Genomic DNA, 22,186 nt, shown 5'->3' with positions numbered 1-22,186 from the left:
CATTGTGCATAGGAAGCAGTACCATTGAAATCTCTGGTGGTCACAACCAGGTTGAATTTGACCGTAGGCAACGAATCAGTTTGTTTTTGACAGACGCGTCTGGTTCAATGGGCACAATACAAAAAATGGGAGTAGAATCCTGAAATATCGATTACAGGCGCAACAGAGTCATGTTCAAAATACAATGAGGTCGTTTCAACTACATGTATGTGTTTTGGGGCCGAACTTACTGCTGATTGGAGTAACCTCGGAATCCCTGTGGTTCAACCTTCCCAGAATCTCTTTCTTATCAAGGGTGGAATGTTCATTTGATAGCGCAGTATCGTGTGAACTAAAGCTAGGAAATACTTTAGGATATGCATTTGTGAAGGATAGATGTTCTTGCAAGAGTATGGGTTTGTCCACGGAAGCACATGTACATGTACTGCAAGAGTATGGGTTTGTCCACGGAAGCACATGTACATGTACTGCAAGAGTATGGGTTTGTCCACGGAAGCACATGTACATGTACATGGACACCGTAGAGAAGTGCCACTGATTGGAAACGCCTTATAGCGTTAGCAGCATCCACCAAGGCACTGGTAGTACTGGTTTACGCTCGTACACGCTCTGGCATCAGAGTTAATTCGGCCCAATCATCATCCGTATTCTCGGCGATACAGCTGGAAGTGATCCAGCGATATCCTGCTGTGTACTAATGCCAGTCTGGACCGTGGTAGACCTGATGTGCCACTCTAGATTAGCCACAGATACATGATTGCATGTGTATATTGTGTAACTGGCAAATTATTGTTGGTAAACAAGAGCAGTGTCGAACAAATTAGAGGAGATCCCACCAAATCCAAACGCACTTGAGACGGATAAGTGTTCTGATACAGGTCGGATACACTAGTGGGTGGGCTGGAAACTAACGCCACAAAATCCTTCCCTAGCCTAAACGACATAGTTGTCTGTAGACTTCAGTAGACAAAAGGTCAATATTGGAACATTTGTAGATTCGTTTTCTTACTTGGGACGTGCGTGAGGGGATAAAGGGGTCGTTCTCAAATGTTCCTCCTTCACGTCAAGTTTCTAACAGGTAGACTAACGTCTAACGGCCGAGTAACAGATGCTGCGAGGCACGACAAATCAGTTTGTGCACGCAGGTGCGTGACGGTCTCGATGGATCACAACATTGCCCTTCAGTGTGCATTCCTGCAATTGCTCACAGCCAGGGGCTGATGGCGCGATCGAGTCAATTGAGATGTTCTTCTAGGAATGGGCGTCTGGCAATTGAATAAAGAGAAACGACCATTCTGGCCTAGCCGTCCCCGTAACTCCACATACTAACACAGGTCTAACACATGGTGATGTGCATGTACATACATTATGATCATGACGCTGGGTGAAAAACATAGAACGCTCTTGAGAGTTATATTCGGCGGCTGGGTATATACATGTAGGTAGTCAGTCTATTTTCTATGCTGAATAGCTGTAAGCTGTAACATGTGAATGTTATATGCCCGTGTGACCGTATTATACATGCAAGATGACGTAACGCTCTTGGTAAGAGAATGGGCGTTATGTTAGAGCTCGGATGTTGTGTTGTACATGTATTAGCTCGTTTATAAATTTGTGATGAACTTGGTGTACGTTATATCGTGCATTTTCAGAGTCAAGTATGATACTTCCTAAACTTCATACACGCATCCCTTGGCATTGTTCTGCGGGCGAAGTGATGTCGCTCGAGGGCCCGGTACACGGGTTGATCTGCATAAGAACGCCCCAAGTTACAATTAGCCATATTGAACCGTCGTACGGCGGTTGTCAGCTCATTGTGCTCTAAAGTGGTGGCTGGATTGGTACTGTCCTCACGGCCCCTGCAGTCCACAAGCATACTGTTCATTTCTTTCAGTTAAGACTTGGTGGACAGTAGTTTTGCTCACTCTCTAGCTCTCCCTTTCTTCGCCAATGAATAGACGTTGGCTGTTGCCGTGCCTAAGACACCACACTCTCAGACGATGAAAAGGCCACGACGGCCCTCAGCTACATAGCATCTCGTCTTATCGTGCTATCTCGATTGCCTCCTCCAGTAAAAGTCCGTCTTGGTCGGGCTTGATTAAGTACAGTCAAGTGTTTAAGAGTTTATCGTGTCCGAGTCAGGATGCTGGGCCTAGGTATTACTAGTAGCGCAGACGCTGAGTCACTGCGGCCCTTGTTCCGTACTCTGTCCCATGCTGTGGCTGCACCATTCGACATTGTAGTATAGTGCAGTAATTAAGTTTGGGTTACTGGCGACATCTCACGCGCAGTGTTGTCATGTAAAGTGGAAGGAGGATAGAATATACCCATGTTCACGAGCTGTAGTGTAGGTGCTCCGGACTTGACCACCGCTATTCATAATTCTGTCCCAGTCTTCTGTAGGCCTTGGGATTTGAACAGCAGACCTACATGTATCTAGAATGTGATTCCTTGTTCCAGAGCTACAATAGTTGAAAGCATGCTCCAACTGGAGCCAATTTTTAGGAGAACATCGGTTAAGAGTTGTCGTGCATGTATGCCCTTCGAGTTCGAAGTAACCACATGTACATGCGCATGTAAGTTCGTGTAATTGCGATCAAAAAGGCGATACAACTTGCACATTTTTACCTTGACCAGCATTCTTGCAGCCTATTTATACGCTCAGAGTTCTACATGACTGTACTTCTACCTGTCGTGCTCCGTTCTTAGCCATTCCTAAGTGCCAGTCGTCGTCATTCTGTCTGAGCTCTGTGGACATTGGCCAGGTTATTCTAAACGGAAGGACCATGCCCCGACCATGAATAGCCTTGAGACACCCGACTGTGCCTCAGGCACTCGCTGAGGAATGTCCCGAAGCAACGGCAACACGGGGCCGGGAGGACACGCGCACGCCCACACACAATCCGTATACATAGCCCTTGTGCTGAAACGATACGCCCATTGCTGACGTCGCAACCTGTACATACCAGCAGCTATTTTGAACGCCCAGCAACAGTGAGAAAGGTTGCCATACAATTGCGTGGGTCGAGAGATGCAATTCGTCCTGAACGGATATAGCAAACCTCACGGAACGAAGCCTGTCACCCGAGGCTAGCAAAAAAAGCTTGTCGTCTGAAGGCTGACAATGACAACTGAAAGGTTCTAGTGGGAAGCCGTGTTTATTGCAACTTGCTATTGTCTTTCTGGGATCGTTTCTGTCATCAGCCAATTTGCTTCTGCAACACGTGTAATTTCATCTTTGAACCATCTTGAACATGCACGTATCGGTGGTGCTTGGGCGATTCTTCAACCCGACTCATATCCCAACTTAGCATGGACATAATAACACCGACTTTCCTTCTTTAAAAAATATTTATAACACCTTGGGGACGTGGCAGAGGGCGATAATGGGCATGCTACTGCCAGCGTGTGTTACCAAGTTCAGTTCTTCGTGTCGCAAGGAGTTTTGTGAGAACCGAGTGTATGCGTGGCGATAACGATGTTGTGGCAGTCCTTGCAAGGGACATGTCCATGGCGAGATGATGGACTCTTGAAACTGCAGTGTTGCACTAGAACTGCGGCCAGCCCTGTGTTTTCCTGTAATGGCGGTATGAGCAGTCACGTCAGTTCGCCATCCTCGTCGTTCTCCGGACCTCTGGCCCTCATGCAGAGTACCGTCACGTCTTGTTATGCTGCTCTGCAGTGTTGGGTAAGTCTATGGAGAAACGCTACCGTGCCTTCCCAAGTTACTGTTAACACGAGAAGAGGTAAAAAATGCTGAAGTTGAAAATGAGAATGAGCCAGCAGTAATCACTGCGGCAAATCCATGCCGGTTCCTTTTTTTTCTTCTCCTCCCCTTCTCCCTTCCTTGCCGTGGTTGGCTAACACCCTCTTAACCCTCTTAACATTTGCTCTTTGTATTGGCCGGTGTTCTCACTGTGCTATGAGATGCTGTAATAAATAAATAAATAAATAAATAAATAAATAAATCAAATAAAAATTCAGGGAATGGAAAAATGAAATAATTTAAAAAATAAAATAATTTTTCCATCCTGTGGAACATCAGCACGGCGTGGCTCTATACATGTACATTGTATGTACATGTATGAGTATCGGTATAACATCAAGTGTTGGAATGTATCCTTCGGGGCGGTACAAGGTCTGTCACCACCACTAACGCCAGCACGCTTCAGTGCGTTTTCTGTGAACTGTGCCACCACAGGGTACTTTGGCTTCGAAGATACGCACCAGCATTTTCCCGTATCAAGAGTGTGTTTCGTTATCACCACTCCAGAGGGGTTTTCGAGTGTCTGCGTCCATGCACCAACGTCAATCTATGGTGTGCATTGTCGCGTGAACGTGGTCCAAGGGCCGCAGAAATGATGACAGCACCAACTTTGGGGAAGGGCGACGGTATCCGAAGAACACCATTGAGTAGCCCTTGGAGGCATTCAAAACACACGTCCACCCTGGCACACCCCAGCAACAATGCCCAATTATCGCAGCCGTTTTCAATGAGGTCGACTCGTAACTATGGCCAGCGCACAGTCCATGAACATACATGTACTTCAAGGTACACACAATCTCTGCATAAAAAAACACTACTTCGAAGTACAAAAAAAGCGGATGAGAATGATTCCGTCTTTTCGTAGAGTACCTGGCGTTGACCGTGGTTGACGTGGGACCCACCAGATGACTGAATCGCGTCTGCTTTCCTCTACTGTTTCATATCACAATGGAGTACAAGATGTGAGCCGTGTGTACAATCATGTAGATGTTGCTGCTGGGTGTAAGTGGAGATCGGCGCAAGGAAGTAATGGGACGCGCTGGAATAGGATATCACACAGCGAAGGTAAACAAAGATGTATCCAACTCGGTCAGAGATTCTAGCTGATGGGAGATACAAACTGTGCTGAATTGCTAAATGTTAGCGTCAACGTGCAGCATGGTGGATGCATTACTGCTCTTTCAGTGGTTACCCTCTTTCAGTGGTTACCCTCTTTCAGTGGCTACCCTCTTTCAGTGGTTACCAGATTACGCTTTGTTTCTTCAAAGGCCTTTACATTCGTGCTCTGGCTCTGTTGCCACTTGGGGTATGGGATTTAAACAAGGATGTACATGTAGCAAACTACCTTGGGCAATTTCAAATGCGGCACAGGATATACGAAACCAAGTACTGTACAGGTACAATGAGATGAAGTACATGTACTTCAGTGCAAGAATGTACGGTACCGAATATTGCTTTCTGTCGTGTTGGAACAGTGTAAATCGGTGGTTTTGAATTTTGACATTACACTTATATCCGTCAACATTGTAGTTCTTTCAAATTGATACGTTTTGAAAACAATCCTGATAATAAGGATGCGCCGTTGGTGTAGTGGTATCATGCAAGATTCCCATTCTTGCGACTCGGGTTCGATTCCCGGACGGCGCAGATATTTTTTCCTTCGTTTTTGGCAACTCTCTCTCTCTAGATCTCTAGATCTCTCTCTCTCTCTCTCTCTCTCTTTTCTCTGTCTCCCTTTCATACTGCAGTATGCCCAAGAGTACTCTTGGTATGACTTATTATTATTATTATTCTCGTATCCGTCCCGAATGGGACTCACAACGACAGAATTAACTGTGCGCATGTGTGTGTGTGAGAGTGGGAGAACGAAATGAAAAAGAAAAGAAGGAGAGTCTTGTAATAATAAATAAAGGTCAAATTTAAGAAGAGTAGTACTAGACTTGGTATGACTGTAGGAGTAGTAATATATCAACTACATCCAGTATGCCTGTTACTGTAATAGTTGTATTGAAATGTTGTTTTCGTATTCGCCAGAAGTGAAACAAATGTCCATCACATCCACTCGGGAAATTGTCAATTCTGTACTGACGTATAGTTATCCTCTATGTTTGTCACAATACTTCTTCCAGAGGATGCTATCACCGGAAGGGGGTGCCCATTGAAACGCGGCTCTATTACATCGAAGTCGGGAACCATTGAGCAACCCCCGGGGGGGGGGGGGGGTAGGGGGGGACCAATGTTCTCCAGTCACCCTTGTGTACCTGCCGCCAATGATATCTGTACTCTCTTGTACATGTACCACCATCCTTCAATGCGACGGACCCCACGATAGGCGGTCAGCCTTTGGGTTGTCCTAGTAAACTTATCATAACAACTGGCTGGCCGCAATACAATAGAATTTGAAAACGAAGAGAATGTCAATAGGTATTAGTTTTGGTGTTTATCGGGATGGTTCGGGCCTATTTTGTGCGAGGATAAAAAAAACGAGGTTCATGTTATTGCCCGCTGTACGGTCGTTCAGTTCTGCCACTCTACAGCTTTTCAAGCAGAGAGTGCCAGTTTGGAGAATATTATCCGGCTAAGGCCATTCACCAGCAATACCACAAGGCAGCCTTTGAACCGCATACGATTCCGCCACTGAATTGCCTGTATGAAAGAAATTGAGAACTATTCCCTTTTGGGAAATGCCGATTATATAAAGCAAAGCATTCGTGGCCCCTCACGGTACAGGTATGGAGCCGATATTATAATGTAGTCTAGACAAAATGCGCGCCCATTGCATTCCATCATGCCTGCCACTCAGTATCAAGAGTCGCTTTATGGGCTCAGAATTGTGGGATTCGCTGTTCATTTTGCTTGAATAATTTTATTTACAATGGCATCTCAGGCGGTTTTTGCGATGCATAGCTTTGGCTGACAGCTGCTCACAATGGGAGGCACGACACCTTGGTGCAACGTTTTCGCCGGTCAAAGCTGTGCGTGCTGTGATATTGGTGTGATAAAATGTCGCCTCTACACCTCATGACTATCCCATTGCCTGCATGGGATTATGACATTTTCGTCAACCGGCGATCATTTCTGGCATTCTTGCTTGGCTGTGAGCATCTCCGGAGGCGATTGGAACACACACACACAACAGGTGAGAGTAGGATTACTGAATATGTGACGTGAACTCGCCCCGAGAAGAATGTGTCAGGTTCAAATATCGCCATATCATTCGGAAATTATCGCAGCACTAGATCCACAATAAATTGAATTCTGACACGTGCCGAAACAGATCATTACCGTATTGGAGGCGTGTTGTATCGTTGTGGATCGGTTTGTCGCGACTATGGAATATTCTGCCGACGGTCGACCATCTAAGCATTATACTGTGCAATGCGTCTACATCGATCAGGATAGTCTACTTTGCATGCAGGTAGGATCTGGGTAGGTAAGATTAATTTTACATACATGTGCATGTAGATCCAATTGAGTTGATCGTATTATTCTCTTCCGTCTACGCACCTACGTGTGTGCAACAAATCATTGATGGAAATGCCAGTGCCCCTGGTTGTGTTGGTGCCGTTTAAATGCTTCGCAGATTTTCGCTTTGAGTCTCCGCGTGCAATGGTTTAACCTGTGACAATGTGCTCGTGTGTCTGCGTGTCTGCTCGAATTGGACCGCATTGGTGCAAGTCACAGGTTGTCATGTGGTTGCCTCAACACACGGCCGAGGTCTGGCCCATGACATTTCGTGAGATCTTCCTAAAAGGAATACAATACGACAAGCGCCAAGGCACGATTTGGCTTGGGCGAGAGAGTTTTGGAAATCGCTCCGTGTTGTCCCGGGCAATTCGTGCCCAAACCAAGAGGCAATGCGTGTGAGCCAGTTCTGTGGTCTCGATCGGGCTAGCAGTAGCAAGTACTAGTACTAGTAGTACTCTGCTGACTTGTTGCTAAAGACGACGTATTGCGGTCCCACTGTTTTGGTCAGGTCCGACCATGCTGTCCACGGCAAAGTCGTGTGTGTGTGTGTGTGTGTGTGTGTGTGTGTGTGTGTGTGTGTGTGTGTGTTTGGAAACGCCTGAGGAGTCATCGCCCATGGCGCACGTGGTAGTCTAGTTGGACGCATCGTCCTGAGTCGAAGACTGCATTAGTGATCGCGACGTGCAGGTAGCAGCCCGTGTACGTAAGTCGTCGTAGCCCACTACAGGTAGTAATAATACTACCCAGTGACTCTTACCCAAGTAAGGGAACCAACCATCAAACTCAGGACAGTAGTAGGATGTGGTGATTCTGGCACATCACGTGGCCCAACGGCTAGTAAGCACTACACCACAAACCGTAAAGGCTTGAATGTTGCTGTCACGTGTCCAACCAGATACATTACTAATCCTAGTACTTGCACTGTTGTTTATGTTCCCGTTTGCTCCGAACTTGCCGGAAATTTAAGCTCTATTTGTAGTGTATTTCGCACTTGGAATCTCGCTAGATTTAGCAGGTTTCAGTGTCAATAATTCGCCAGTATTCTCTCTATTGACTTCATCGTTTCATGCAGCAGGCCCATTCCTTTTTAGCAAGTGTCCATTTCCAGTGCAGTCCTGCCTTTTTGTTTATCATTCGGATTCACAAGCTGGCAGGTATCATGAATCGTGGCTGCCTTCAGGCTCTTGTCCTTTCAGACCTGTCCAAAGCTAACCGCAATCCAGGCTTTGGTCGCAGTCTAGCTAATATTGCCTACTACTGGATTTAACAAGGGATTGACAAAGGTTTGCAGTGTCATGCTGGTCATACTCGAGTCATAATAACAGAAGACGGTGACATCGGACGTATGGACTGGCGACCCCCTAACCCTGCGTCTTGCCTCGACAGAGCGCATTATGAAGCGCTCGACTCTCGTGGGACATGGGCGCGTTGAGTTGTCAATGCGAAGCGACCGTCTCGTGATGGCCTGCGACATTGAGACTTAGGGCCTGGCCCGGTCCAGGTAAATACTAATACTAGCACTAGTAAATACTGAAGGCAGTGAAGGCTCCTGGGAACGACGTACACTGGCACAATCACACTCACTCGCGACCCAAACTCGCACTCCTGTTAGCGCACATACATAATACACACACGCCTAGACACGAGCAAGCGAGCAAACAGTACGGGGTGTCCTGCGCACTGCGTAGCCCTCTCTCTTTCAGCCTGAGCTTCAGACAACCAACACAATGAAACACTGAGGTGTACACGATGCGCTTGCACCTACACCCAAAACCTTCCCATGATTACAAAGAGACCAACAGCCGATAGATGCATGCTTGAAAGCATATCAAAATCTAAAGGTAAGGTTGGTCAAGGGGAAGTAATTCCAGACTACAGCATTCTCATCTTTCCTGGTAGACCAGAGAAAAGGAATTGTGGCATTGAAACGTTTCTGGAATCCTGTGACAGAAGTGGTGATAGATCAAGAAAATAAAGTGTTTTATACGTCGAATAGTCGCAGCGGTAGTATCATCACTCCATAGTGTGTCGTTGAAGCAGAACAGTGTCGAGCAACGTTCTGCTTGATCGGGCACAGGTGGCGACGTGGACGAACTGTTGATAAGCGCGTCACTCAGGTCTGAGAAAGCCGGTCTTCAGTGCAGCAAGACCAACAACACTGATCTACCAAAGACCAGAGTGACACCTAGTACACACAGACGGCCTACAAGTATGCGACACCCGCATGAATGTGAAGGCACAACGGTGGAGAGATGACCAGGTTCGCAGAAGCCACGAGCAGGAGGAGGACAACGGCGATACTAGCGCCTTCAGACAATCAGCTGTCTGCTCACAACGACATGACATGAAAACCGAGCAAAGCAGAAAGGATCGAGATGCTGCGGCCGGTCCTGTCGCTGCTGCTGCTGCTGCGTTGGCGAGCAAATCCGGTGAGAACAGCGGTGACTTAAAGGCACAGGCAGCGGTGGCGGAGGACAGCGACTCGGATGAGACTATCAATAGCCTGGAGTTTCGTTACGGCGTCGTGGACTGCGGCGAAGTCCCCGTGTTCCCCGACGAATGGTCGACAATACCGTACCGGTCCTGGATGGATAACAGCGAATTTTCGCCACTGCCAAGCGAGTCACAGGTGCGAAGTCCTCCCATACTAGGTGCGTGCGATTCACACGGTGCTGCTGCAGAAGATGATGGGGCCACATGTGGACATTCGACGGGAAGTGGCATTACGGCAGATAAGTGTGAAACCTGTCTCGGCATCCATACTAGTGAGGACGACGGTGGGAGTGTGCAGAGAATGGATGTCCCTATGCCACTAACAAAACCACTCGAGACGTGCACCCTCCGAGCAGCTCAACGTCAAGCTGAAAGCAAAGATCAGGGTAGGCCCGGCGAGTCGCTGTCAACGTCAGGCACCCCGGTTCGCTCAGTCAAGCTTGAAACCCTCTGTGATGACCAACAGAATCTGCCCATACTTCTCGGGGTAAGGCATGGGAGGGGACGAATAGGGTGTTGTGGAAACGCGACCCATCACTCACACACAACATAATCTCCACTCAGCGTGTACATAATTGTACATGATTGTACAACATCACACCTTGTGTATGGGGGTGCATTCTCCTAATGTAACTAGCATATTTGGTACCCGTGCGTTTCTAAAAGAGTTGATACGATAATCCCATTGCCGTAACGCTATAGGGTATGTGATAGTTACAGGCTTAATAACATCACGCGGTCACCGCTCTGTTCCTCTCTAGCACATTGGTTACACTAGCCTTTGGCAGCGCTGAGGTACACGGGGTCCATGCCATCATCGCAGCGAGGCCATGGGGTCTTCCTCTCGTCCGTTTCTCAGTTTGTCAACATTCGTCGAACACAGCCGGCTACATGTGTACTTGTGAACAAGTTACGATCGTCTGTTTCCGACGCCGCTGATGCAGTGTGGCCCGCAGAGCCGCTCTGCTCAGCTGCCTGCGAGAATGGTGGCTTGCTTGGCCAGCATGGAGCAAGCAGCACCTGCTTCAGTTCGTACAAACGAACCCCTTCCTGGCGCCTAAGAGATGGAGCGATACGCAGGCTTTGCTTTCTTACTGCACCCAGTTTGTCCACTCCTTTCGACATTTTCCCCAGCACCAGATAGAAGTGTGCACTCACCGTGAGAACTAGGTAGTCTAGGTACAGTCTAAGCTGACTAACCCTCTCCTACTGGCACAATCCCTTCAATATACCGTCCACTTGCATGCATGCTCTGCGGTTATTGTGCGCCGAACTGGCTGATGGCCTTGCACCATTTCGCACACTTGGCCACCTTATTCAAGAATGCCAGGACATCATGATATCTGTAGCAGAGGAGGGGAGATGTTTTTAACACTTGAGATGTGGCTTGCTGCGCTCCAGACACACCAGTCCCCAGTTTGATCCAGCTAGAGGCGAGATCTCAGTTCACCCTTTCACTGGATTGCTGAAGACCTAGCTAGTGAGGTGAGACAAGGTGATGGTGAGCGCGTGTTCCAGTGTGAAGTGAGGACATTGGCGATGGTGTGCTGCCTGCTCGGAGCTCAGAGACCACTGCTAGCGAAGCACCATCAGACCGTAAGTCCTGTCGGGTCGTTGGACCGAGTGGATACCATTCAACAAGCCAAGAAAACATTGATTAGTGTCGATGATAGTGCTGGTAAACACTCCACATGGAGTCTTTTGCTGCCAAATCCAATTGCAAACGCTGAGAATGATAATGAATGCTGAGATGAGTGTTTAACTTAATGACGCGAAATTGAGTCATGCGATTATTGCTAAGTTATGATCCTAGGGGACGGATTCGTACGCTTCATAGGCACCCGTGTATGTAGTTGTATATCTTGTTCGATAATACTACGATCATGTAGTACACTATAGAGTAATATGGCACTTGTGCGTACAACCTAGACCTGAGAAAGTGAATGCATAATTATTATGTAGCATGCATGCTTGACCATCCAACTCGAACAATGCAACTTCCCGTGGAGTAGTAACCATTTTCTCTTCTCGTATTCATGCCATGAGTGGTCCGAAGATGTACACGCAGAACATAATTGCTGCAATGAAATTGCTGTGGATGGACGAGCTTTTGTTCCCCCATCATCCGTTCCCGTCAACAACCTCACCTGAATTACTTACTGAAGCAGCATAGCAGCTGAAGGATCAACATTGAGTAGATCGATGGTTCTACTACCAGATTACCATTGTCCTCTCAATGCCCCCTAAAACATGGCTCCGCTACATGCGCTCTGTAACAAGCCAGTTTTTAAGCGCAAGTTTCCGACAAGATCGAACACTTATGTTTGCGTGGCGTAGAGCTACGACTCGGCTGGGAGTGTACAAAATTTGGTAGACCGATCTGTTGCCTGCTGAACGGTTTCGTGTCTGCATACCGGTGACTAGCAGATAACATCTTCCATTTCCTATCCATCAAGGATTGCGTTTCAAGCACAGAAGGAAATGAGAACGCAGCCCATTGGAAACATGCCCGAACTCATGATTGCCTTCGCGCTGCGTATAGTCATGGCCTGGATGTTTCAATAATTGCTGCAAGGCGACGCCAGGACGACTCAGTCTAAACACTGTGCTCTCCGGAGTCACTAGACGCTCTTCAGTTCAACTTTGTTTCGTCATGGCGTGATGGTGTAGAAACTGTTCGAAATCGTGGCACATCGCAAGCATTCCCAGCCCATCCAAAGGCGATACTTCGAACGTTCCATGGCTAGAAACGAAATGAAGATGTCGACTTCAACTGGCGTTTCTTCGGAAGCCCTCGAGACTATGACAGTTAATTTCAGTAAGGAAATAACATACCAGCACCGCTACCATTGCCCTTTGCCGCGCGCTAGTGAAATTGTCTAGAGCCGAGCTAAGCTGAGCTGAGATTGAGAAGATGTAGATCTACCAATGTACCAGGCGTGCATCAGGAGCTTCGAGACTTGTGCAGCACTTTCTTGGCCCAATAAATAATAAGCATCTTCTCGACTGGCTACTTAGAACCTATCAGAAGATGCGTGCGTGCACGACACTCGCCCAGCACAGCAAAGAAAAAAGAAAACGTCTATTCATATCTACCGTTTGGGTCAAAGTTCAGAGGCACTTCAGCACAGCTCCTGATCCTACGAAGCCCGCACAGGGCGAATGGTCTGGGCCATGGGATTCTGCGTATGCAGTCTACCAACTAAGTGTTGGCTAGTCTGATGTTGACGCTGGGAGTTCACGGCAGTCTCTACGCGCACAGTGCAGGGTATAATTTACACTCAATTGGTGACTACTAAATCCTGTCAACGCTCTGCTGAAAGTGTCACCCGGAGCGTTACGACGTAAGAATGATGCGGGGCATGCTAAGGATTATCTCGAGCTACATGTACATGTACATGTGTATTTCACGTAATTGTTGTCACACTGCACTGACTTATTTATGCCTCAATCAATCATGATGCTGGTACATAACCGAGGCAAATTTCTGTAACGACATTCAGTATGATTTGTGGATATAGCTGTGGCCATTCGGAATTTTCTGGCAAATAATTAATGGTGTTCGCTTCCACCCTGGCTGAATGCATTCAATATGGCCGTTTGCGTGTACGCATCGGGAAGCGCCATTCGGGAGCGGAGTTCACCTTCAACCCCCGTGTGGGTACATTGCAGAGCTCTGGTGTCCTGATGTAAGCTTCTTCTACGCGTCATTAGTCAACTACAGCTGTATTGACGTATTTCATGCGCTAGTGAAGACGAATACCGATTCACAACTTCATGTTTCTGTAGTCCGATGATTGTTTCTCGCCTTCAGACGCTTTAAAGAGCTTCAAAGCAGGGAGATAGATGACGGTGCAAATCTGCAATACTGTCCAAAACGTTCTTGTCTTTATGCGAGCGTCTGCGGCGCACATCCATTCAGGTTTGAAAGCAAATGTGCTCCGAGAGTGAGTTACATCATGTTGTTTAATAGCTAATCTAACCCAACAAAAGTATTCCCCCCCCCCCCAATTCTTCACCAGCTTTTCACATCTATGCAAAGGTCTACACAGCCAGAGGAGTGAATTGATGTTTCAACATGCGCGAGACTTAGTACTGTGTTTCCGCCTGGTCGCGTTCTAACGTTTCTGAAATTTGAAAGCAATCCTTTCTGTGTATTGGGTAAAAATGCATACTGTGTTTGTCCACCAAGAAGGGCGTAGTGCGCGTGCATCGTATTGTTCTTGTATCTGCCGTTGTGAAGTCGTGCCTTTCGCAAGCCATTGGCAGGCCGAAGTGGTGTAGGAAGAGCGTGGAGAGACCATACATCACCCCCTCAGCGGTGAAATGAATCAATCGTGAGATCTCAGCCTGGCAGGGCGTGATAGCCATAGAATATACTCATTGCCAACTGCGAGCGTGTATTTTAGGCTACGTACTCCGTCATGTGGTGCAGTCTTCGGTGGGGGACTGCACTCACAACAAGGGTGATTAAAATCGCGGTTCGAATTATTTAAAACTCATTCCAGTGTTGTCCTGTTGTAGATGTCAGTATGCGGAGACTTTCAGCTTGTAGCAGGATTGTTCTCATCTGTAGATCTGACCTGGACAGTGCTCTTCTGTCCGCGATGGTATGGTGTTTTTTCAGGACATGACCCATCCGCCTGTCCAAGGCACAGCATCAGCGTTCTCACTCGGATCTTCTGCACTACTAGCGCAACAGCCCACCTGCCACGCTTGCCAACAGCGGATCATGGACCCGGACATGCTGACGGACAGCGAAGGTACCTACTGGCACAACAAGTGCCTGAAATGCTGCCGATGCGGAGCCGCCTTCACGGATAACGCAAAGGTCTACACAGCAGAAGGAAGGATTTATTGCGAATATGACTATTACACAAAGTGAGTGTCGTAGCCTTATCCAACCAAGTACAATACATTTCGAATTAATATTTATTGCGAATGTGACTATGTATTACACAATGTGAGTACCCTAGCCCTATCCAATCAAGTACAGTCAAGTACATACATTTCCCATCACGATGGATGCGCACCTAGTGGCAGGGCGCAAAGAGTGCTCAAAATGCCGTGGAGGCAGAGCGTAGAACGTAACGTCGTTCAAACAGTGGACAGGAAGGCTGTGTGGTTGTAACTCTGAGGGTTTTATGCACAACCGTGCAATTATCAAGCAATATGAAAATGGTGCGTATACCCCGTTATCACTCCACAGAGCCTTTCTGTCCACTGTTTGACTGTACATTTCCAATCATAATGTTTGTAAATAAATTCGTTTTATATGTATACATGTAATTATTATAGTCATGCCATGTATTATTGCTGATTGCAACATGCTGCAGTTGACATACGATATTTGGAGAGAGGAAATTAGCGGATTAACCAAAACGCGATTTCCATCTCCCGTCATGCTTGCCTCTCAGGAACCGATGGTATGTGGCGGGGAAAGGTTTGTAGTTGCTTCCGCAGGATATGCCCTCAGTGGCGCGCACAATGGCCTCGAGTTTCTCGCACTTGTACGTCGTTTGAGAGGTGTGAGTAGCCGCCTGTGCGTGCCTGGGTCTCTTTCTCCTTCTCGCTCACGGTGCGCATACCGCCGCTGAGCGCTGGCGATTCCATGCGGCTTATCAGCTATTCATTTCCTGTCCTCGCTTCGTTGAGCATTGCTGACCACCAATGCCAGGTTTGGGCCGGAGCTTTGTAGTTCTACAAATACGCGACGGACACTTTGAGTTCGATTCAGGCCATGTAACATAATTGTTACATCACACGAACAGCCGCAAGCTATACCGACTCCAAGCCCAAGGTTCATCTCTTCAGCGATACACCACTCATCAGTACTAGAAGTAACAACTCATCGAAAACGTCGCTTGCGTCCTCAGCCAAGAACAAGAAGCGTACACAATGAGTAGACAGGGGTCTACTCACTTTTGGCTCGTCGAGGGCAAGCTCCTACGGGTGAAGAGCTCCACTACAGATTCAATCATTATCTACAGCTGGCTCCGATAGGCGATACTACACAGAAAAGGACGTCCTCATGACTGTGCACGTTTGAATCTCGCTGAAAAAAATTGTGCGGCCAATAGGTAAAGCCGTAGAAAAATCTAGTTCTGAATCTCAGGCTGCTTCTTTCGCGCAGAGAAATGTCCTTTTTTAGTATTCAAATGCCTAAGTTGGATCCGCACGCGATGGGAAGACGGAAGAAGGTTTCTCCGACGGAAGGCTAAATTCAAGATGTGGAGGAAAATGTCCCCTTCACCGTGTGATCCTTGCCCTGATCGTCCCATTGTTCCCGCGACAACCGTACAGCGAATACATACATTGTACTTTCTTCAAGTTATGTATTCTGTGCCTGAAGCTCCAGCCAGCGCCAGAGAGCGGTCTGTGCTACTGATCGCCAGCGAGAACCTAGCGGTCGCACACTTCTGCCCGAGCTACGTCGCCGACCCATAAACGGTAAAGCCTACATCTCGGCAGCAGCTCGACACACACTCGCGCCTTACTGCCACTCCACTCCTCGCTCGGGTTCCTGCGCTGTGAGAGGAAGAGAACGACCAATACAAGAATGTTAGGTGCTGGCAGTATTCACAGGAGGCATGCCTCCGCCGATTGGGGACCATCATTCTGGCGCGATGAATGGGAACTGCAATGGCCGTCACGATGCTCGTGCGCAGCCTCCGGAACCGCTTCATTCAGGACTCAGACGAGTGTCCTGTAAAACGGTCGCAACTGTGCGCCTAGCGCCTGCGAGTTGAGAGTGCCAGCACAATCAGTCATGTTACCCGACGATCGCCGTATTTGGCGTGATCTTGCGCGGTGGAGGTGCCAGGACAATGGAAGGGTTTGAATAGGTTGAAGGCTGCGCCCTGCAAATGCTCTGATGGGAGTCGCAAGTACAGTGTCTCGCTTGGACAGCCCTGTTTCAAACAGTCTCCAAGATAAAGAAGAACCCATTGGAGTCCTTATCATTCACTTCATCTAGGCTAGTCCATCTAGGGTAAGTTACCTCTTGGCTTTGTTCAAGGGAGAACACACAAACAGTCGAGCTCCGCGTTATGTGCCCGCGTCGGGAATCTCTCGCATGTAGTCAGGACATTGTCACGTGTACTTGGCATAGCCTGACATTTTGAATGTGGGGCTCAGTTCCCTTTCCCAGTCGCGCTGGTGCTGACAAGAATGTGCCATGCCATGATGGCCTGTGCACTGACGCGTGACAAGGATCTGTTTCAATCTGTTTCAAGGTGGCCAGCTAGTGAAAACAATAATTGCAAGTGCCATTGCTAATGCTAGGATCCAGGAACAGTCATGCTATCAATTGGCAATTGAACTGTATTGGTTTAGTTGCAACCAAAACGTGTACTTCAAAGTACACTACTGAAGGTCTTGTACACAATTCTGTATCTTGGCACCATGACTGCATGAGCACAAGCATAGATTTGGGAAAGAAATCCCATAGAGGGGAATACACACAACAGGGAAAAATCCTACAGATTATTCCTTTACATGAACAGGTACAATCTGGATGCCGGTTGAAAGAATGTTAGATAGGGCTAAAGATCTTGTGCAAATTTAAACTAGTTTTACTAAGGAGACAACACGTACACAGCAAGAGAAAAATGATGTCTTCCTTCTTCCCTTTTCTTTGTTTCTTTCTCTTCCGTCTTGCCGAGAGGTTGGCTATCACTCATCTCTCGCACTTTGTGTGCCAATTGTTCATAGACCAAGACTTGAGTGAAATGAAAAAATTGAATGTCTGAAAATGCCCCATTTCTTAACTAAACTACCCACTAATTGATAAAAGAGTACCTCAAAGGAGAATTTGAATGCAATACAATCATAGTAACAGAATGCACGGTTAGCTCCTACTACAGCATAACAGGGGTGTTGGAATCGGTACGGCATGTGCCGCCAAAGCCGCACCGACAATTTTGTGTTGGGATTTTTGAAGAAGTGGGATATGGGCTATTTGGGTCGAATTTCACTGGACATTTCCCCGGGAAGGACCCCTCGACCTCCACCCATTCATGCCTGCAACAATGCCGAATGCCTTCCGACGCCCCAGCAAAAGTAATGAATCCCTGCCCCTGGTCCACAATGCACCATTGCGCACATCATAGCAATGCTCAATGCTTGTAAAATGTGTTTGCTACCTTGCGTCTGCAGCCGACCCATTGCCAATCACACACGCTGCTACAAGTGCTACGGCGTACTACTGCACGGCGAGCCCGTCCAGGAGGCAGAGTACGACCGTCAGTGGGTGTTCATGCACGAGCGGTGCTTCGTGTGCGACGTGTGCGCCAGGCCACTCCGCTCCGGCACCAACTACATTTTCTACCAGCGGTGGATGGTGTGCGACAATCACTTCAACTCGCACGACCATTCCTACTTCATGCACGAGCATGTGCGCACCATGCTGGACCACTGCGTGGCTACGGGCACGCAGCCTCACCAGCTCTCGCCACCGTACAACCAGGGACCGTACGACCCAGCGGCGACGGCGGCGGCCGTGGACCCGAGCGCTGGCAGCATAGAGCACTACAGGCGCGTCCCGTCGACGACGTCCGACGTGTTTGAGCAGATGCCTGAGCTGGCGTCGACGGGATATGCAGCGCCTGTACATGCGACGCGTAAGTCCCGACATGGAATGTTTTCACTTTTCATAGGGTCAACTGGCACATGACATGTGTTAACAGTATGTCGAATTACAACTGTTCTATTTTTTTAGGAGCTGTATACTGAACTGTATTTCAGGACTACCCAAAGGCTATCATTGCATCTTTTTCTGATCATCGCGGCAAGAGGAGTTACTCTTGTTTGGAAATGTGATACCACTCTGTGCGTATCCCGTGAAGAGCTCCAAGTATTTCCCGGTACAAGTATGCACAGGTGTCGGGGATGTGTAGAATGAAAAAAACGGTTGCAGTACTGTAAACCCTGTCCTGACCAGACGCCCTTGGTGCAGCAAAGCCTGTCCTGATATGACAGGATTCCATTTGATCCAGAAATGCACGTCCGCTCCACAGCACTTTGGTGCATGAAGATCTGTCCGGTCGATACAGGATTCCGCTTGGTACAGTGTCTGGCAAACACAGGTTTTACTGTACAAACCGGGCCTATTATGCAAGTCCTGACCGGGACTGTTTTGAAAATATTGTAATAGAGATTCGGTAACATGGCATGGTCTGTTGGTCTTCTCTGCCCTTTTCAGCTACGCACATGCCACACCTGCAAGCCTCACCTACTTCCGACATGTACAGATACCACCCATACACACCCGACGTACCGCCATACTGGGTCCAGCAAGGCATGCATCCAGGTGAGTTGTTTGCAGTTGTTTGCACAATATTGCGTAATGATCTTTGTGAATGGTGAGCTGGAGAAAATTCCCCGGCTAAACGTGCAAACCAAGACCGCTTTCATACAGCTAGAAGGATATGGTAAAGTGCTGGCTTGTGAAATTCGAACTGATGAGTAAAGGGGCAACACACTTGAATGCACGGAATGGTACACATAGTGGCCATTAATTTTTCACAACAATTTCTTGCCTTTTGTTTAACTTCCACTCGCGCACACTCATTGCTCATACACATCTGAACATTCTCAAGGCTCTTTGTGATCTTTTTTCATAATGTTCCATATCCGTGCATTGTGTTCGTGCCAGGTTCAATGATGGGCATAGGCGGTCGACCGGTTACAACGAAGGCCAGAAGAAGTCGGACCAGCTTCACAGACGAACAGCATCGCATACTGACGGAACGGTTCGAAGAGGATCAAACGCCGGACAGCAGCGACCTGGAACGGATAGGACGCGAATGCGAGCTACCGAAGCGTACAGTACAGGTGAGAGGCCACTATCACTGTAAGCCATGCATAGCCCATTGCACTGTCTATTGTTAGACTCAGGTGGAGAGCCAAGGATTACTTTATAAGACCGTTGGTCATTGGTGTGCAATGTTATCGCATCAGCTGATTGTAAAGTAACTGGTGGTGTTAGGGGACATTATAGCGTAACCTGTAGTTCCTTGGTCCTCTTTTCCTCTTATAAAGTGTATATTGTGCGGATAATTCTCTTCAGATGCTGATGCTGGGAAAGTGTCCAGGAAGCTGCTGTTTTGTTATTGTATACTCTGTTGTCTTCTCCCCTTCCGACGAGTAGGTTGTGTACTTAGTAAAAAAAAATAAAGCTGTTTTGCTTCCTTGCAGCAGTGGTTTATTTGAAGATAACATTGCCGAGTACTTTAAAGCATCATGGGCTTGGAAGCTACAAGTAGGTGGATTGGGAAATCTCAGCAAGATGTGGGAACAGCAAGGGAGATAGCAACTCCAACAGATACATGAACAATGACAGAGAGAGGTTCATTTTTGAACAGGAACAGTGACTGAGGTGCAATCCCTCGCCATTTGTGCCACCGAAATTCTGCTGAAGTACTAAGGTTGCTGGATTAACAGGTCATACTGCTGGTTTGGGCAGAAACGAGACAGTTCTTTCAGTTGCTGAAATGTATGCCAATTTATTGATGATTGAAGAGAGATTGTTTTGGATGGTCAGAATCCCTTTGGACACGACCTGCAGCTTCGTATCGGAACTAAAATGTGCTTTGGGCAAGCTACCTAGATCCGCACTGCAATTCGGTCTTAGCATCAAACTTTTTGGTCTGCAGTGTTCGGGTATAGACTGTCACCAGGAATTTCCTGGTCATGAGCAGCACGAATTCGAGTTGTGGTGGTTTGCCGACAACATATTTCCTTTGGATGTTCAGAGCACAAAGCACAAAGGAGGTAATCATTGAAAATGGTTTGTCAGCTTACTCAGTGGTTATGGACATGCCTGTCTTGAACATGCTTTTTTCTTGTTGATGCTCAGATATGGTTCCAAAACGCACGTGCACGCAGCAAAAAGACGCCGCAGACTAGCAGTATAAAAAAGACGACGTCCGAAACGGATAAGTCAGCAAAATCGAGCACAGTATTCTCTGCCTCACCGGAAACCACACCGAGCACGATATCGACAACAGAGAGCATCCCGTCGGAACATGGCACCCACACGTCTGAAGTACAGCACACCAGGTCCCACACCGGACGACCTGCCGGTGAGGGTGCTGCTACGAAGGGGAGTCGCACACCCCTGTCGAGTGTGGCTCGGTTAGAATCGGACACGACGCCGATGTCAGCCGAGCGCAGCCCTCTCGGAGCTAGCCATGCCACTGCCTCGCAAGCTGCAGACTGGAAGCCGGTCAGTCATGCAGGAACAGGGTTCGAACAGATTGACTATTTCAACAGTCCGCCGTTCCTTGCACAGGACTTTGGGCTGCTGGACGAATCCTCGGAAAGTCGGACCCCATAACTTGACCAAATTATTCTCATTTCAATCAACTCACGAATTCCCTTTAACCCTATTCTAAAATTACTAGAGAGACCACCACAAATGTGCTCTTCTTATTTCCTTTAGCCTTACTGAAATACAGCCAAAGACTGAATTTATGCAGCTCTAATTTTGATGCTCAAATTTTTCAATATTTCCCTACACGAACATTGCATCGGATTTGCCCTTTCCCCCCAGTTTATCCTTGAATTAATCCCTCTAGTCAAATCCGTATCCATAGGTTTCGAATTAATTTTTCTTGATATTCCATCGCATTATCTCTTGCAGCTGCCTAACTTGCATACATATCTTTGGCGGGGCAGTTGTTTGTCGTTTAGGGATTTCCCCCTGAACTACACCAACATAGTTTGTGCATGTGCAAGTTTGTGTGTGCATGTGCAAGTTTGTGTGTGCATGTGCAAGTTTGTGTGTGCATGTGCAAGTTTGTGTGTGCATGTGTGTGTACATGTGTGTGTCTGCCGGGGTGGGCAAGTCGATGTCCGAGAGAGGGGAGAGAGTTTGTGCTCACACTTGCGTGCTGATGTGTGAGAGGAAGAGGGAGCGATACGGTTTGTGTACACACCTTCTCGGTAACTCGTGCATGTGCGTGTGGGCATGAGTTGATTTGAATATGCATGGTTTGCGTACGTGTGCACGAGGCCGTGTGTGCATATGCACATGTAAGATAAAGTGTCCGTGTGTTGGCAGCTGGCCCGCTATATATACAGGCCTGGGCAGAGACCCTGTCGCCTGTCGGTGATCCAGCTACTTTAAACATGGCCTGCATCATCTACACTACTCAACCATGACAAACACAGTCATGCCAAAATGGAGAGCACCTCCATGACAAACACACGCGCGCGCACGCACACACACACACACACACACAGGGGCATCACAGGGCAGTGGGCAGCAGTACGACTGGGGTCCGGGGCCTGTTTCAGTGCTCTTTTATTGCATTTTCGGATGAATTGAGCGGACCATCCTAGACAGAAAGTGGTCGTACCGGTCGTACCACGTGTTATGCCCCTGAGGCACTAAAACGGAAGGTACCCACGAGTACTCGAGCCCTGCACACAAGATCACGCACATTATTATAATGA

The 22,186-nt window shown here is 47.8% G+C and overlaps 1 protein-coding gene and 1 non-coding gene across 4 annotated transcripts; both read left to right on the top strand.

The window, feature by feature from the left end:
* The first annotated feature begins 3,440 nt into the window (after positions 1-3,440).
* On the top strand, positions 3,441-21,449 carry LOC135823371 (LIM/homeobox protein Lhx6-like). Of its 3 annotated transcripts, none has more exons than XM_065336224.1 (6): positions 3,441-3,688; positions 14,355-14,608; positions 17,885-18,348; positions 18,930-19,037; positions 19,383-19,561; positions 20,586-21,449. In XM_065336224.1, the coding sequence occupies exons 1-6, from the start codon at positions 3,479-3,481 to the stop codon at positions 21,063-21,065; spliced, it is 1,695 nt and encodes a 564-aa protein (XP_065192296.1). In that variant the 5' UTR covers positions 3,441-3,478; the 3' UTR covers positions 21,066-21,449. The 3 variants fall into 3 exon arrangements, with proteins under 3 accessions (XP_065192296.1, XP_065192295.1, XP_065192297.1); XM_065336223.1 differs by lacking the exon at positions 3,441-3,688 and adding an exon at positions 8,579-10,214; XM_065336225.1 differs by lacking the exon at positions 3,441-3,688 and adding an exon at positions 10,257-11,323.
* On the top strand, positions 5,343-5,413 carry Trnag-ccc (transfer RNA glycine (anticodon CCC)). Its single transcript has one exon. It is a non-coding gene; the product is annotated as a tRNA-Gly (tRNA).
* Positions 21,450-22,186: the final 737 nt, after the last annotated feature.

This window comes from Sycon ciliatum, chromosome 8 (assembly GCF_964019385.1).
Source record: "Sycon ciliatum chromosome 8, ocSycCili1.1, whole genome shotgun sequence".
NCBI lineage: Eukaryota > Metazoa > Porifera > Calcarea > Leucosolenida > Sycettidae > Sycon > Sycon ciliatum.
The sequence above is the reverse complement of the archived record's forward strand: the minus strand, read 5'-3'. Positions and strand labels throughout refer to the sequence as shown.